The sequence below is a fragment of the Sus scrofa genome, chromosome 16, assembly GCF_000003025.6.
Source record: "Sus scrofa isolate TJ Tabasco breed Duroc chromosome 16, Sscrofa11.1, whole genome shotgun sequence".
Taxonomy (NCBI): domain Eukaryota; kingdom Metazoa; phylum Chordata; class Mammalia; order Artiodactyla; family Suidae; genus Sus; species Sus scrofa.
Window position 1 is genome coordinate 74,396,926 of NC_010458.4, and position 19,132 is coordinate 74,416,057.

At 43.6% G+C, this 19,132-nt stretch overlaps 1 protein-coding gene across 1 annotated transcript in view; it reads right to left on the reverse strand.

Annotated features, from left to right (window-relative positions):
* Positions 1–19,132, reverse strand: part of ADCY2 (adenylate cyclase 2) — a 424,271-nt gene that overhangs the window by 91,197 nt on the left and 313,942 nt on the right. Inside the window, 2 exon segments of the mRNA XM_021077007.1 lie at positions 11,166–11,263; positions 14,173–14,242. Coding sequence (XP_020932666.1) covers positions 11,166–11,263; positions 14,173–14,242 — 168 coding nt within the window.

A 19,132-nucleotide genomic window follows, 5' to 3' on the forward strand; every position in this document is an offset into this window, starting at 1 on the left:
AAATACCTACATATGCCATAGGACATGCCATGGCTGAATTTCCTTGAAAATAGCTAAGTGATTATGGGTTATGTTGGCCTTTAAATACACAAATCTCAACAGATTTAATGACAATTATCATGGGTTGATCTACTTTCAAATCACATGACTTATTTTGTGAATCAGAAGGGATTTGTTTTCTTTTTTGTTTGTTTGTTTGTTTGTTTGTTTTTTAAGCTGCATCCATAGCATATGGAAGTTCCTGGGCCAGGGACTGACCTGTGCTCCAGGTATGACCTGAGGCCAAGCTGAAGCAATACCAGATCCTAACCTGCTACGTCACGTGGGAACTTTCATGAATCAGAGTTTAAATAAAAGATCGGTGCACTACACTGAGTTTCTTAGGCTCTTGTTTTTGAAAGTGTACCCCATGTCTGTTTTTAGGAATAATTACTCCACCAAGAAGATGGTTTACAGAAACCCTGGACATTCTGGAGTTGGGTCGAACAGCCTGGAAGAACAATAATGGTGTTAAAAGTCGACTCCCACACTTTATAATAATCCACGAGATTAGTATTCAGTGAAAGGAGCTGGTGGTAATTTGTCTCGGGTGTACATGATGACCACTCCTGTGCTCTTTCTCAGAGGTCAGAATCCATTAGAAGAGGCAAGAGGCTGATGAAAGAAAACATCGGTTCTAATTCCAGGAACTATCTGTCTTTGTTCTCCTGGACTGGATGACGGGTGCTCATTAAAGCAGGAATGGGCATTCTTAAAGGTATGTTATGATGGAAACAATCAAATGTGACTCAATAAGAGACAGAGAATATGAGTAGACTTATAAAAGTAAAAAGGTTCAATCAGTCAATTTTAAAATGAAACAAAAATAAAAACTACTCACAAAGAAACGCTCATGCCCAGGTAGCTTCCCTAGTGAGTTTTACAAAAGACTTAAAGAAGAATGAACACCACCGTTTCACCAGTTCCTCCAGAAAAGAAGGGGAATAGAACAGTTACTAACTGATTCTCGGAGGCTAGTCTCGCCTTGATACCAACATCAGACAAGGACTTCACAAGAAAACAAAACCAGAGACCAACCTCTCTTATGAATATGGATGCAAAAGTCCTTGACAGAATCCTCGACAGCAAACCAAATCTAGTCCCAGAGAAAAAGGACAATGTACCACAATTAAGTGGGTTGTATCTGAGAAATGCAAGGTTGGCTTAATATATGAAAATCCGTTAAAGGTACACCTTCTATTAATAGAATAACCCACGTGATCATCTCAATAGCTCAAAAGGACAAAAGCTAACACCCTTTTATCAGAAAAAGACTCAACAGACTACAATGAAGGAGGATTTCCTTTCTCCCGATAAAGGGCATCTCTGAAAACCCCACCGGTAGCATCATACTTAGTGATGAAAGACTGGAGGCTTTTTCCTTTCAAGATCATGAACAACAAAATACGTGTGCTGTGGCCACTTCTGTTGAAGGCTGCACTGGAGGTTCTAGCCAGGGAGACGAAGCAGGATAATGAAATAAAAGGCATTCAATTAGAAAGGAAGAGGTAAAATGGTTTCTGTGCAGATGGTGTGGTTTGTACATGGAACGTGATGTCACAACCTGAGATCCAGACCCTGAGTGGCTCACCCTCTGGCGCTGACGTGCTCCACTGGGGGTGGTCCAGTGATCCAGTCCGTGGCACCCTGGTATTCTTTTTTTTTGTTTTTTTTTTCTTTTGAAGCCTCACCTGTGGCATATGGAAGCTCCCAGGCTAGGGGCAGAATTGGAGCTACAGCTGCCAGCCTATGCCGCAGCCACAGCAATGCTGGCTCTGAATCACATCTGCATCTACACCATAGCTGGTGACAACCCGGATCCTTCACCCACTAAGTGAGGCCAGGGATTGAACCCGCATCCTTATGGTTACCATATCGGGTTCTTAACCCATTGAGCCACAACGGGAACTCCCACACTGGCATTCTTGTCTGATTGGATGTAGCTTTCATGCCACAGAACAAGAACTATCACGAGGCCAAGTAATGGTTGGTCAAAAGCTCTTAATTATAACCATTTATCCTGCCTGTTCTGTCAAAAGCATGTTTAGGCTCATTAAACATACCAAGTTGTTTGTGTAATGCAATCAATTTTAATTAACATTCTGGTTGCAAAGCCCCCCCCTTTTAATATACAGGCCTAACTGATTTATATACTCACTGAAAAGCAAACTTGACCCTCCCCCATCAGGAGGCAGGAAAAATTACACTTTTGAGGGAGAATTTTTGACCTAGGCACTTTAATCAAGTGTATTGTTCCAGTATATGGGAAACTCTGATGTGAGACAAGGTTCTTTCTCCTTTATGGTTTTTTTCCAGTGAGTTCACTGCTCACAGGTGGTCCTGATGGAGACAAGGACGCCTATTTGCTGATGGGAAACATCCAGCAGGGACATATGCCCCCCCCCAAAGTCTGAAAATTATATGCATTATAAACCACATCAATGGGCAAATAACGGTGTCTCTCTCTGGAATTCTATTTAATGCGATGATTTTCATGTCCCTTCTCCCTCTGGGCCCCCAGCTTCCTCCCCCCAAGAATGATGCGGGGTCTCTCATCAAGGCTCCATTCACAGTGATCTCATGGTGTTTAGCAGGGATGGCAAGAACCCAGGGAAGAAAACTTTTAACTCTAAGTCAGCATCAAATAACAAAAACCCCTCTGTCTCTCTTTTCTTAAGTGAAAGGTGATAAAAATGTCAAAATGAAAGAGAATGTGTTAAAAATAAAAGCATCAGGAGTTCCCGTCGTGGTGCAGCGGAAATGAATCTGACGAGGAACCATGAGGTTGTGGGTTCGATCCCTGGCCTCGCTCAGTGGGTTAAGGATCCGGTGTTGCCGTGAGCTGTGGTGTAGGTCTCAGACACGGCTCAGATCCTGCATTGCTGTGGCTGTGGTGTGGGCCAGCAGGTGTTGCTCCAATTGGACCTGTAGCCTGGGAACCTCCATGTGCTTCGGGTGCAGCCCTAAAAAGCAAAAAATAAAACAAAAAAAAAAATAACTAAAAAGAATCAAAAGGCGAGAAACAAAGGGCATTTAGATATGCGTCACCATTACACATCATTGCTGCCTTCCTCTGATTACAGCACTTAGCAGCTTTGAGCTGTTCTGCCCACTTGACGGTCCTGTGATGCGGGAAAGAGAAAAGAAATTCCGTTTGCAAGAATGAGGAGCTTCCGCTTCACAGTGACAAGAAGGACCAAAGCCTTGAATTTTCAGCCTTCTCTTTCTACCCTCTCTCCTTCGGTGAGCTCCTCTCCTCCTGTGGATATAAATACTACCTGCATGCAGATTTTTCCAAGGATGACTCCACCTCTGACTCCTGCCATGAACCACGGGCACGCGCATGTGTACACACACACACACTCCATCCCTCTGTGAAGTCCCTCTCCTGGATGCTAAATACGCACACACATGTCTCGGATGCCCAGAGCAGAGCCCTTCATTCTGTGCTTCTCCCAACCCGCTCCTCCTCCAGGATTCTCCCTCCCTGTAAGTGGCTGCCTCCTTTTCCAGCTGCTCAGGCCAAAATCAAAAAACCAAAACCCACACCTCACACAATGCGCTTTCTCTTATTTTCCATCTCCCACCCAAGGGCAAGACTTTTCTCACCACTTCATAACATACCCCAGAATCTGACCACTTTTTAGCCTCTGCCGCAAGTCTAGTGCAAACCATCATCTTCTTCTTCTTCTTTTTTTTTTCTTTTTTGTCTTTTTGCCTTTTCTAGGGCCGCTCCCGTGGCATATAGAGGTTCCCAGGCTAGGGGTCGAATCGGAGCTGTAGCCGCCGGCCTACACCAGAGCCACAGCAACGCGGGATCCGAGCCGTGTCTGCAGCCTACACCACGGCTCACGGCAATGCCAGATCCTTAACCCACTGAGCAAGGGCAGGGACCGAACCCGCAACCTCATGTTCCTAGTCGGATTCGTTAACCACTGAGCTACGACGGGAACTCCCAACCATCCTCTTCTGGATGTTCCTAGTTCCACCTGCGCTTCTGGAGCAGCAAGAGTGATACTCATCAGCAAACTAGAGCATGTCCTCAGCCAAGAATCTTCCAGAGCTCCCCATCACACTCAGCGTTCAATCCAAAGTTCTCCAGGCACCTGTGTGGGCTGACCCGAGCTGTCCACCGCACTGTTCCTACGACCCCAACTCCACTGCTCTTTCCAGCTCACTCTACTCCCGCCATTGGCACTCCTTTCTGGTCCCTGAACACACCAGTGGCTTCCATCATTGAGAATGTTCTGCTAGATGCCCCCATAATTCCCCTTTCAAGTCATTCAGACTTATGCTTCAATACTGCTGAATCAGGGACGCCTTCTCTCACAGGCTTCATCTGAAATGCCACCTTCCCTTACTCTGGAGTATTCCACTGTCTTAATTTTTCTTAAAGCCTATCACTACTGAATTATTAATATGTACTTTGCATTTAATATGGAATGGAATGTTTTTTCCATTATTGCGGTGCCCTCGAATAGAACGTGACTTATATGAGAGAGAGGACTTTTAGGGGCTACTGCCGCTTTTCCAGCAAAGGCTTCATATATGGTAGCTCAGTACATAGCTGTTGACTGATTCCACAATGGATTGACTGAATTCATGCATGAATTTCTTTTCTAAATTTCTACTGCTATGACAAAAATGCTGAGAATAACCCTTCGATAAAAAATAAAGGTATATTGGTCCATTTTATTGAGTAAAAACATGTGCAGCTCCCTCTTGATTGCTATTCCTCAAATCTTACTACATGGTGCCATTCAGGTCACTACAACAAAAACTGGTTTGCATTCCTGGACAAGGTACTGGTTCTCATAAATCCCATTTTTTTTTCATAATAGAATTTTCAGATGGGTGCCTTGTTATATCGGCTAAAGCCTACACATTCTAGCCTCCCTTGCAGCTAGGCTTGCACATGTGACTAGGGTCTCAGTCTTGGGTATAGAATGAAGGATCATGAGGTAGTTTCTCAGAGATGGCAGTTTGTCCTCTGCTTCTGGGTCTGTTCCTCCATCCTTTTGCTCAGAGTATGGGTACTGCTACCTGAGAGAATGATGGCAAGGACCAAAGTCTAGGGAAATACAGCTGTGAGCTGGAGGGACCCTGGACCCCCAAAGAATCTGAGGGACAGAACACCTGACTACCTCTTGCCTTTGGTGTTGTTTTGTTTTTTCCTGTTAGGGCCATACCCATGGCATGGGAAGTTCCAGGCTAGGGGTCCAATTGGAGCCAAAGCTGCCAGCCTACAGCATGCCACAGCAACACCACATCTGAGCTGCATCTGTGACCTACACTGCAGCTCCTGGCAACACCGGATCCTTAACCCACTGAGAGGGGACAGGGATTGAACCCACATCCTCATGGATACCAGTTGAGTTCTTAACATACTGAGCCACTACAGGAGCTCCTCTGGTCTTTGACTATGAGGAAAGAACTAAACTTCTAACTTACATTCAAGCTACTAATTGTGAGGCATTTCTTTATTTTGAGAGGATCTGAATCCAAAATTGAATTCTGTTCGTCCTGCTAAAAGGTACGTGGGTCATTTATCCTGGACAGTGAGAATCATCTTTTCCTTTTTTTCGTTTGTTTGCTTTTCTTCTCTTCTTTATTATTATTATTTTTTTCCCCTGTCCTAAGATTCACATCCATTGCATCAAGGTATGCAGGGAGCCAACTTAATTTCGGTATCCAACATTTGAATTCTCCAATGCAGCTGCCCACCAAAGCCTTCTTAATTGTTATTCTCCATCATTTGTGTTTACAAAAGCCAAGCCTGCTTTCAACGGACATATGTGATTCTCCATTAAAATTTCTCTTGCATTTTCCCTTTTTGAAGATCCAAACCAAAATAAAAGTGACTCTTTTTGAAATGAATATTAAAATAAGCGTTGATTATTGACATGAGTAATGAAATGCATACTAATGAATCTCAGTAGAAATAACAGTTCTAAGATATTTAAGATTATAGTTTGCTATTAATTTTCCTTAAGGAAAATGTCATTATTCTTAATTTTATTTGGGCAAACAAAACACATGATATTTAACTGCACTGGATTAAGAAAATATCCTTATGTTAGTGATTGCCATACTTAGTTTAACATAATCTATTCCGGCACTATGCATGAAACTGGTCAAAAATGCAAAAATTCATGCTTGGTCATTTCCAGTCTCTGACGGTAGCTCACGTTTCTTATAAAGTTGTAACACAAGGCACACAGAAGTGAGAGAACAACTCCGAAAAGAGGAGCCAACTAATAATTTAATTACATCTGTTCAAATTCCGAGACTAGAGCCAGATAGAAAAATTGTGGGCCACAAAGGGATGATGTAAGGCCCTCTTTCAGGGAAATACTTCCCCCTTACTGGTCCTTTCAAGGTCATAAATTCCACTATTACTAGTCATTCATTTTTTTTGTTTATTCAGTCACTTAATTTCTTTTTTTTTCAAAAATGCAAGGCAGTTTGCCAAAAGGAGAACAAAAAACCCCCGGTAATTCAGCATATTTAAAAACAAGGGAGGGTGTATCAGGAAAAGTGGAAATCACCATTATGTCAATGAATATGCCTCATAAAGTATAATGGAATTATTATTTTTAGGTAGATGCACTCAGAGCAGGGAAGAGAGCACACTAGACACACAGAGGGTATCCAAAGCAGAATGCTGAGAGGCACTGATGATGCTGGATCATCTGGGAGGGACCAGGGACCAATTCGTGCCAAAGAGGGTAAGACTGAATGGCTACACAAGGTTGGTGATGCTCCCAGTACTTTCTTAATGGAAAATTAGAACTGAGCTTCTGAATAGTCAGAAGCCATAAATGGCTATCCTTTCAGGAAACAACAGCCTCATAAGGGAAGCTGAGTGTGTAGGGTCATAAGTGGAAGAGCAGTAATCTTTGAAAATGGAGATTTCCCATCCTGCTCTGCATTAAGGGGCTAATCAAATTCACATGACCCACTTAGTGAAGGAGCCCGGACCTAAGGATTTTAAAAAATATTGTGACTTGAACTGGTGAACCTCTGAGGGACTTGGGAGAGACACAGTGAAAACGGTATCAGAGTGATGCTTTCCCACCTCTGAACACATGTGATTACCATGGGCCTGAACCTCTGCTTTGATGAAGTCACAGTGAAAATGACAGATAATACAATGACACACAACCATGGGAGAAAAACAGGGGGACTAAATAACAGAAGTCATGCATTTATGAGCCATAAATGACAGAAGGAAACGAGTAAAATGTTCACACAATATGTTTGAAATCTGAATATAAAGAAAAGGAAAAAATGGAATTTACAGGCAAAATACAGAATGATAAGAAAAATTCAGATATAAAATCAGTGGACTTCTTAGATATGAAAAATTCATCACTAAAATTATAAACTCAATGTAGATGAGGAATTCAGCACAAAGAAGTAAAGAAGTGGAAACTTTGAAGAAAAATTCTAAACCTGGAGCACAGGATGACCAGAACAACATACGATTAATGAGTTCTAGGAGGAAAGAACAGAAAAAAGAGAGGAGAAGCAATATATGTAATATGTAAGGTGATAACGGGCAGAGGATTGCTAAAAACTAAGCAAAGAAAGGAATCCTCAGATTGAAAGAAAATTACACCTGGTCACTTAGGGAAATAAGAACAAATATATATCTAGAAACAATATAGTGAAAACCCAGCACTCCTTCCCACCCCCAAATAAAGAACTGAAAGCATACAAAGAGGAGACTGATTATCTACAAAAGAATGGAATGGGATTGACAGCAGACATTTCCTTAGTAACACTGGAAGCTGAAATTCAATGCCATGGTATCACCATAATACTGAGGGAAAATAAGAGTTAATTTATAGTTTTATACCCAAGCTATTATTCAAGAGCAAATGTGAAACAAAGCAGCTATTTTCATACAAACAGAAAAGAGGAGCTATTGCTACTCACAATACTAAATAAAGAACGGAGGTACGCTAGCAAGGAGAATAAACCTGAAGATAGAAATAATTTTAAAAAGCACAGATGAGCAAATAAAATGATAAAGAATGTGAATAAATCTAAATAAATAGAGACTATAATTACCATCTGGAACTAAAGTCCTAAGAAATAATCACATAGAAGTGACATAATGATTAACTTTAGAATTTATTAAGACCATGTGTTAACATACCAGTGACAATCATTGAAAGAAAAATATATAACAGGAGTTCCCATTGTGGCCAGTGGTTAATGAATCTGACTAGGAACCATGAGGTTGCGGGTTTGATCCCTGGCCTCGCTCAGTGGGTTAAGGATCCGGTGTTGCCATGAGCTGTGGTGTAGGTTGCAGACTCAACTCGGATCCTGCGTTGCTGTGGCTCTGGTGTAGGCCAGTGGCTACAGCTCTGATGAGACCCCTAGCCTGGGAACCTCCATATGCTGCAAGAATGGCCCAAGAAAGGCAAAAAGACAAAAAAAAAAAAAAGAAAGAAAAGAAAAATATATAGGATTCTCCACTCCCCTCCCCTATATATATGTAAACCAGAACCAGTAAAGGAAAAATAAGAATAAAGAAAACCTGATCAACCCTTTAGAGGTTAGGAAGATGGGGCACATGGGGCGTGGGGAAAATGAAAGAAAAGCAAGGCAAATGAAACCCAAGATAAGAGGGTAGACGTGCATTCACACACATCAATAAAATAATCAAAATACAAATGGAATAAAGTCTCATCAATACACAAAAGATACCACATTGAACAAATAAAAATAAAATAAAAGTAACTACTGTTTACAGGGAGCATACACAACTAATAATGGCCCCGAGAGCATGGAAACATGTATCATGAATATGGCAGAGGAGCAAAATTCGTGAAGACTGGACTGTGTATAAACACATATTATATTAGGCTCAGAACTTTTCCGTATCTTTGAAATATTTTACAGAAATTATTATTTTTTTGTCTTTTGTCTTTTTTAGGGCAGCACCCACAGCATATGGAGGTTTCCAGGCTAGGGGTCCAATTGGAGCTGTCGCTGCCGGCCTACACCACAGCCACATGGCAACTGAGCCGCATCTGTGACCTACACCACAGTTCACGGCAACGCCGGATCCTTAACTTACAGAGCAAGGCCAGGGATTGAACCCGCCTCCTCATGGATGCTAGTCGGGTTTGTTAATCACTGACTGAGCCGTGATGGGAATGCCCAGAAATTACTTTTAAAAAGGAAAAGAGAAAAAAAGAGGACAGTAACATGAAAGGAAAATGAAGAAAAATACTAACATAACACCACATCATATCATCACATAACCTTACTATGAGGCCAACCCAGAAACGGCAAGTCTTAGCTCTCTCTGTTAGAGACCTTACCCTGTCCCCAGACCTTAGCCTGAGCTTTCTAAGGGCCAACACAAAGAGGGGAACATAAGCAGCACCTATTTCACAACGTTCATTCTCAAAATCCAACTTGTTGCTCAAGAGAAACACACTAATTGGTAATGACGCCTGAGAGCGTGAACTTCCAAGCGTTCTCATGAAACAAGGCCACAGAAAGACAAGAAAAGCAAAGCAAAGACAGCAAGACACCAGCTTGATTTTTTTTAAAAAGAGTCACTCCATGAAAGGTTTTTCCTGGACCCCAGACGTCTTTCCATCGTCTTTGGCATCATAGCTCCCTAGGGACTGTCTCCCCTCCCTGTCTTAACCGGGATATAGAAAATATAAAACACTCATCTAGTAGGAAGATGCAGAAAAGTGAATGCATTTACCTACTTTAGAGTATAAATAAGGGCCCATTTCCCCTGGTAATACTTGCTTCAGTGATACAACTTTCTGAATGCCCTTCAGCTCTACTATTCAAAAAGCCTTGTCTGTGCAGGAACAGTGATTTCTCTCCTGCACCAGGTGGCAGAGGCCTGCAACTTAGACGAAGCTTAATTTGCTCACATGTTTCCCCAGTGGGAAACTGATAGGTTGACCTTGGCAAATGGCAACAGAGACTGTGCAAGTTTAGAGGAAGAACTCATTTGGCAAACATTTCAGTGCTAATTTATAGGGATGTGGGGAAAGGAATGTCCAGTGGAAACCTCTCTGCAAAGGGGGAAGACAGCTTCGGAACTGCACATATATAAAGAAGACTTTGACTTGTTATTAATCTTTAAATGTCTTAGCATTGGCTCACTGGCCAGAAGAACATCCTTTGGGGCCCAGAGGGAAAGGCAGACCCTCTCTCTCGCCTTTGTTCAGCTTCTTCATGGAATGAACTGTCACCCCGCCTCAGCAGTACAAGCTGCCCACAAACACTGGCTGAACCACGGATGTCAAATGCATTCACTGAACAAACTCCAGCTGGGCTGAAAATGAATTGCTGTGGCTTTTACGCAACAGGTATTAATAAGGGGAAATAAATTTATCTTCAAATGCCTCTAATTCTCAATTATTAAAAGAAGGACAAGAGGGTTTCTTTAGCTTGTACAATGAGAAAGAAGGCGCTTCTTTAAAGTAAGTCGGTTGACTCGTATTGCACTGCATGAGAAGGTTCGAGAGAAAGATCACCGAGGAGTTGGGGAGTGACTGGATTTTCACCAGTAGGTGTGAAATCCGGTTACTTGGTTCTCCCACCTGCACCCAGGTCTCTCCCAGGAGGGGCGACCTGGACAGGGACCCACAACCATCAGCGATGGCGGAGAGGGTGAGCTTCAGTGGGGAGAACAAGAAGTCAGAACGGATGGGTGGGCCATGTGAGCCCACAGCTGGCCTTGTCCTTTCAATATACAATAAGCTGTGTTTATTAGAAATAACATCTGGTGATTTTTCTGCCTCTGGGTGAAGATTATGGGGTAACATTTCTTAGACATGGGTATCAGAATAATATGGAAATCAAAGTAAAATGGATACGTTTATTTAAAAAAATCCTTATAAGGTGAATCAACCTGTCCACGTTGAAAATTCAAAATTACTGTAGCCGAGTATGATGCACGGGGGGCACTTAGCATCGTGGATCCTGAATTACCCCCCACCCCGCCCCCACGGTGCCCTTCCACGGCGCCTAAGCGCTCTGTCGGAACACGTGCATCTCTTGGACCCTCGAGCGTAACGGGGCTCCGTGGAAAGGTGCACCCCGCAAGCATCCCAGTGGAGAACCCAGATACCTACTTGGGTAACACCAGGATCTGCACGATAAAGATGCAGAAGAAGATGAGGCAAGCACAGGTCACGTAGTACTTGAAGGCCGGCAGGGCAGTGGCTCGGTACTAAGGGAGAGAAGAAACCACGGATGAACGTTCTCCAAGATCACCCAGCAGCCCCACTGTATCCCGTTCCCGCGTCATAACTGTCACTTGCCGACGGTGGCCTAAAAACCAGCTAAGGACAGAGGCTGTTCATCACTGACAACGAGAGCTTCTTCCCTCCACACGAGCTGTGAAAAAAGGACTCCAAAGACCACAACTGTTAGGAGCTGACATGTGCAGAAACCCATTTAGAGGCAACGGGATCCCTCCAGCAAGGAAAGAACACGTGGCCAGAAAGATGAGTGCGTGAGCGGAAGGCGCCAGGGCCACCTGCAGGTGTGCTGGTCCCCTCGTGGGTCTGAGGTCTGCAGGTACAGGGGAAAGCAAATGACTTTTCATGTAACAACATGTCACTTTGGAATAGTATTGCGGCAATGCCGCTTCCACATTTTCTTTATTGGTTTTACTATTTCATTTCACTGTTGGGAGGCGGTGAGGGAAATTACAAGACGCAGAAGACCGGCTGGGTTGGGTTCCCTATGATCACCTGCTGTCTGGGATGGGCTGTGGGCCTCTCTGCTCATTCTGCATAACCATCGGGTTCACACAGCTCTCCACAAATGCCCGGAGTCATAAACGGACCAGGGACGCTGCCTGCCGGGGGCTGCTCCTGCTTGAGTCGGGCAGGAAGAGCCAGCACCCAGGACGGTAACAATCTGCCTCGTGTCCCCTGTACCCTGGGGATGGTGTGCAGGGCGCTCTCGGTGCTTTACGTGGATGAACTGATTTAATCCTCACCTCTGCCTGAGGCAGGACCTATTATGTCCCTAGTTTGGGATGAAGAAACTTTGAAACAGATTTTTTTTTTTTTTAATGGCTGCACCTGCGGCATATGGAAGTTTCCAGGCTAGGGTTTGAATCAGAGCTGCAGCCTACACCACAGCCACAGCAACACCAGCTCTAACTCGCACCTGCAACCTACACTGTAGCTTGTGGCAACACCAGATCCTTAACCCACTGAATGAGACCAGGGATCGAACCCGCCTCCTGACAGGCCCTACGTTGGGGTCTTAAGCTGCTGAGCCACAATGGGAACTCCTGAACTAGAATGATGGATGAACATTCTCAGACACACACACAACGCATGGCAAAACCAGGATCTTCATCCCGGGGACCGGCACCCACACCCAGGCTACCAACCCGAGGCTCTACTGCCTCTCAAAAGAGGCTTCTGTAATAAAATGAAAGGAAATAAAGTGTGGCGATGCTACTGAAAGCTCCGGATGATGCCAGCAGGCTGTGTTAGCGTATCTGAACAGACTGTTTCCCGAGCTACGGCAAGCTGGGTGTGCATTTCTCCAGTTTAGCCTCTGAGGTTTGGGTGTGGCTGGTGGATCTCTGGGTGGTCTGGCGTCTCGTCCTCTCTGTCTTGCTGCCTTCTCTTCCTGTCTTGCTGCTCAATCTCAAGGCCATCTAACATCTGCTACAAAGTCAGCCTCTGCATATATGCACATATGGGGAATGTCAGCAAAAGCTGCATGGTTTAATGGGCACCACTTTCTGTTTGCTATTTACTATTAATATTTTAGGGGTGACTTTTGTGACTTAAGGGTCAGCATAATTTACATGCTGATAAAGAAGCTACACTAGCATAATTGCTGAAACGTGATTCTATTTTATGCATTCAATGATGCCCTTATCTTCTGCCTTCTGGGCTTTGTGTAGAGACGTGAGTTCGAATTTCCTTGTGGTATTAATAAGGGAAAAGGATTTTTATCAGGAAGGAAATAATTTACATCGGAACAATAAGCAGTCATTAGTGTCTAAGTCGTTCAAGGATAAAATAGTCAATAATAATAATACCAATAATAATAAATTACATCAAATATCAGTTTGGTAAACTCTCCACAGTCAAAGTTTCTGACATAGAAACAGACAATTTTTCTTAACCACTAATATAAAAGAAAATTTGGGGGAGTTCCCTGGTGGTGCAGGAGGTTAAGGATCTGGCATTATCATTGCTATGGCTCTGGTTACTGCTGTGGTTTGGGTTTGATCCCTGGCCTGGGAGCTTCCACATGCTGTGGGTGTCCCCAAAAAATTGTTTTTAAAAAGGAAGCTTTGGTGTAACTGTTGAATTGGGGAAGAAAATTTGATATTGGGTATGTCCATTCAATACCCATAAAACAACGAGCAAAATTTTCTCAGCAAAGTTTTGATACCAGTGTTGTGACTGCTGCCAACAATACAGTACGTTCAAGTTAAGACAGTAATTATACAGTTGGATGATGGAAATGACCTCTAACCTGTTCCTTTTCTAGATCAACACAAAGCAAACGGCAAGTGAATAACCCCAACCTGGAACAGTTGTCCCTCCTGCAATAATGACTTAATTCACTTTAGCAAATCCATGTTAAGCTCGACAGGTACAAACTACATGTCTGCATACTTGTTTGTGCCCCAAATAACGCTTACTTTAGGAGTCATAGTATGAAACGATTTAGATGCAACAAAACTTAAAAGTTCAGAGTTTCTAATTCTCACAAGCAGGAGTTGAATGTGAATTTCATAGTTGTGTCAAGAAGTTAAAATAATTTGTGTAAGGACACTGTAAATGTATCAGGAAGGATTTTGGTTTCTTTTATAACCTTTTCTAGGAAAATTCCCCACTGAAAAGCAAGCTAGTAACTTCTTCCCTTTCTCTTTATTAATTACCGGAAGTGTTGCAACAGAAACTTGGTAATAAGAAATGTGTGTGGTAAGATAATGCATGCATGGAAGAACCACAGGAAAAGCTAGAAAGAAATCTGTGATGGTTAGAGGCCATTTAAATTTCACATGTTAAAAAACACGCAGACAATTTCATGATGGAATTGAAAAAAACCAACATTTTGGAAAAATGATTGATTTTGAAATAAAAAATAGCTTACTTCTTTTTCTAGTATTTTATTGTAGAAAAGCAATGAGATTCTCTGAATGTCTTCAGACTTGAGCCATTGCCTGGAAATAAAAAGGACAGACACATCATAAAAACCAAACCTTTAGCCAAACATCTGGAACTATGTTTTTTTTTTTAAATGACTTGCATTCTTCTGTCTTCATAATGTCAAATAACTGGATATGGAATCTAGGATTGTTAAACAGGACCTCAAAGTATAATATTCTTATTCATACCCTGCCCTTCTTTGCTTGGGGAGTGGGGAGCAGCACCTGCAGCATGTGGAAGTTCCTGGGCCAGGGATGGAACCTGCGCCCCAGCAACGACCTGACCGCAACGGGACAATGCTGGATCCTTAACCCGCTGAGCCACGGAGAACTCCACACGCTGCTGTTCTCCTTAGAAAATTCTTTATATATAAACCAAGTATCATACCAAATTGACACTCAAGGGATCCAACTTAAATAGTTAGGGGGGTAAGGCATCAAAAGGACTCAAGTACGATAATCAATGTATTCTCTGATGTTTCACCCAAGTCACATGGTACTTTCATACCTTAAGGATCTGGTTCACAGAGAAGCACCAGTTTTAGCTTAAAATAAGCAACACACCACAGAGCATCAGAATCATTTAGAGTGGTTTCAAGGTCTGGGCAAGAAGATCTTACTCCTTTCAGACTTACTAAAAATATTTTTCCTGTCATGTTTTTCATTTCTATAAAGTAAAACAAAATCATATTTGAATACAGTTTTCAAAAAATGGGTCAAAGTACTAAGGTAAGAAGCAGTCAGTTCCGACCACTCACATGGTACGCTGATGCCAACACACACCTACATGTTGAAAATTAAATAAAAAAATCATATGAAAGTAAGCCTTCTTACACACAGACTTTGAGAAATCTGTTTTGAGAAAGCAACTGAGATAGAAAAAGTCTTTGAAGAGAACTCTTCACTGGAACATTGCGTATAATCACAAGTTAAACAGCCATGCAGGGAGCATGAGCCAGCAAGCTGGGCATATAATGCCTCGTATAGTCTCACATTTTGCAATAAGGTAAACACATATTTTATGAGATAAAGCTAGGTGAAAGAGAGAGATGCCACATTCTTATAACCATAAGCACAGAAATGTAAGAAAAAATTGAAATCTGTGCATCAGGAAAAATATCTGGAGATAAATACCAACAAAGTGAATAACCAACTGGGTTAACTTGTGACATTGAGGAATGAAGAATTTTTATTTCCATTTTCTGATGGAAAATAAAAATAAAGCCTTTCATAATTTTAAAAAACAAAACAAAACAAAAAAACCACCTGGAGTTCCCGTCATGGCTCAGCAGAAATGAATCTGACTTGTATCCATGAGGACACAGGTTCGATCCCTGGCATCGCTCAGTGGGTTAAGGATCTGGCGTTGTCATGAGCTGTAGTGGAGATCACAGACGCTGCTTGGATCTGGCATTGCTGTGGCTGTGGTGTAGGCCGGCAGCTACAGCCTGGGAACTTCCATATGCTGCAGGTGTGACCCTAAGAAGACAAAAAACCCCAAACCCAAAAAACAAACAAAACCCCATGATACTCAATATAGAACAGTGTGCTTGTTATGGATATCAAACTGTTAATAGTGCAACTTGGATAAAGGTTTTTTTTCTTTATTGAGAACGGAAAATCTAATTGAAAAATGCTCCTGGATCGTATAAGCTTGGAAATACAAGTGAAATGTATAAAGCGGAGATAAAAACCAGCTTCTCATTAGTTAGCAGGGCCCCCACATTTCCAGTCCGGGTTTTAGTGTCCTGTCTGGGTCCTGCAGGTGGACAGGACGCACTCAAGACCAGGTCTGTCTTTCCTTGAGTCCCTAGCACCTAACACAGGTGCCTAAGACTGGATCCTGGGACAGATGCTCGGGGATCCGTCTGAATGACTGAATGTTAGGGATCCGCCTATGAGCATCTTGGCTGCAAGCAGTGCTGACGAACAACTAATTAGCCATAAGGCTGTTTGGCCGTAAGAGATAAAATAACAGGTTGGGATTCATTACACCAGAAAATGACAACCTCAGTTTCTTCAAATCCTTCAGTGAGCAGTCATCACTCCCAAATGTCAAAACCAAGACGACCCAGCTATGGCAAATACAGAAAAGGCGGCTAGTCATGCCCACCAGTGTTCAAGAGCCCTGCTCATCGGTTCTCTGGCTGATTTCCATACAGGAGCTTGTTCTCTTCTGCTGGCTTGACCCAGTGGAGGCCATATTAGACATGGGAGGCAAACGTGAAATCCAGCTCCTATCCCCCTAAAAGAAATGGGTCTATGATTCCTGCTGAGTATGTATTTCTTGAAAATAGAGAAATTTTTCTTTTTGTGCCATCTGGTAGTGAAGAACCTGATGTAGAGAGAATTGCAGCTTTGGCACAGATCTTGGCTTCGATGATTTGGTGAAATATAAGGATGGGACACGTGACGGGACAATTCAGCACAGTCTGGGGGTGCATGACCAGTGACACACGTTACATACATCGATAAGAAACAGCACCATCCCCTCCTCTGTTCATTTACCCCCAGGGAAATATAAAGAGACTCAGAGCAGATTTTTTTTTAATCTTTTTGTCTTTTTGCCTTTTCTAGGACCGCACCTGCGGCATATGGAGGTTCCCAGGCGAGGGGTACAGTCGGAGCTGTAGTCGCCAGCCTCGGCCACAGCCACAGCAACGCAGGATCCAAGCCGCGTCTGCAACTTACACCACAGCTCACAGCAACACCGGATCCTTAACCCACTGAGCGAGGCCAGGGATCGAACCAGAAACCTCACGATTCCTAGTTGGATTCGTTAGCCACTGAGCCACGACGGGAACTCCTCAGAGCAGATTTTTAAAAACTATATCATAAAAAATGTATGCCTGACATTAGATCCTGAACCCTTAGTGACTGACCTTGAGAAGCCAGCACCACCGCTTTCTCTAAGATAGACCCCAATACCACACACATATATCTACACACATTTTGGAGCTCCCATGTGGCTCAGCAGTTAATGGACCCTACGAGCATCCATAAGGTCTCGGGTTCGACCCCTGGCCTTGCTCAGTGGGTTAAGGATCTGGCATTGTCGTGAGCTGTGGTGCAGGTTGCAGACGCAGCTCAGATCCAGCGTTGCTGTGGCTGTGGCCGAGGCTGGCGGCTACAGCTCCGACTGGACCCCTCACCTGGGAACCTCCACATGACGCAGGTGCTTCTCTCAAAGACAAAAACAAAATATCTACACACATTTTAAGTGCATCCAAGTACTGTTTTGTATTTTTATTTTTCACAATCAAATCTTTAAAAATTTGTCACTAATGCTTCACATTTCATGATGTTCATTTTAATATCTCTCCGCTTTTTTGTTTTTGTTTTTTTTTCTTTTTGCTTTTTAGGGCTGCACCTATGGCATATGGAGATTCCCAGGCTAGGGGTCGAATCAGAACTGTAGCTGCTGACCTATGCCACAGCCACAGCAATGCAAGATCCTTAACCCACTGAGTGAGGCCAGGGATTGAACCCTCAACCTCACGGTTCCTAGGTGGATTCGTTTCTGCGGCACCACCACAGAAACTCCTTAATGTCTTTTATTTCATTTTGTTTTCCTTTTCTTTTGGCACGTGGAAGTTCCTGGGCCAGAGATCTAAGCGGCACCATAGCAGTGACCCGAGCCCCCGCAATGACAACTCAGGATCCTTAACCGGCTGCGCCCCAGGAGAACTTCTTATTTTCCTTTATCTTTGGGGGCAAAGCTGTCCTATATCCCTTAGTCCTGAAGCGAAACTGCGTGTGTGTAGACATTTATGGGAAGGATCCTAGACTCGCAATTGTCGCCTTTGCTTTCCTGTCCCACGGCAGGTTGCAGTTGGCCCGTGGCTTCTTCCTTGAAGCAGTCACTGCTGGGCTCATCCTTCCTCCCTGACATCAGCCTGCAGGAAAAGGTCATTCTGCCCTCGGACCTCACCATCCCCGTGGCGGCTCCAAGGCAGCCCCATGCCCGTTACAGTCAAGCCTCTTCACCCTTGAAGCTCCCACAAGGATGTCCAGTGTCGGGACTGTGGTGAGAACCAAAAAGCACGCCTTTGACCCAGGGCTGTGCTGTGAACTTGGAGCGTCCCTTCTCTTTCTCTTAGTTTCCTCCCAGATTTAGCTCAGGTGTCACCTCCTCCAGAAAACAGAGACGCTTCGGTGCAATGTAACAGGCTTTTCCTCTGGGCTGTCCTGGTCCTCTTTCCCTGTCGTGGCATCTGCTCAGCCATCTCTCTTCCCATCACTTAGGGCTTTGAGGGCTGGCGCTGTGCCTTGGGTCCCTGTGTGCCTGATGCCGAGCACATGACGACACTGCTCGACCTTCAACAAATGCTAAATAAGCAAAGGACCGAATACACGAAAGTCCGCACACAAATCACTGTTTTATGTCAATAACAGAAAACAACTTGAGTGGCACATCCACCCTGGATTCCCTATTCATCCCTCGAGTGGAAAACCTCATAAGATCGGAAGAACGTCTTATGGAGGAACAAGAGGAGTTAATGAGCAGAGGGCATAACACAACCCGAGTGGAGCCAATTAAGAAATAGGTGAGTAATCGCTTCCATTTAAAAAAATTCCTCTTTTGATTTTGGAGTACAGCATGACATGTCCCCCATTTAATTTCTGAAACATGTTGGGAAAATTACAACATAAGTGGTTACACCAACATTAAACATGACTTATGAATAAAACCATGTTCAAACACTAAGGTGGGGAGTTCCCGCTGTGGCTCCTAGGTAAAGAACCCAACTAGTATCCATGAGGATGCAGGTTCAGTCCCTGGCCTCGCTCAGCGGGTTAAGGATCAGGCATTGCCATGTGCTGGGGTGCAGGTTGCAGATGTGGCTCGGATCCCGTGTTGCTGTGGCTGTGGCGTAAGCCAGTAGCTGCAGCTTTGATTTGACC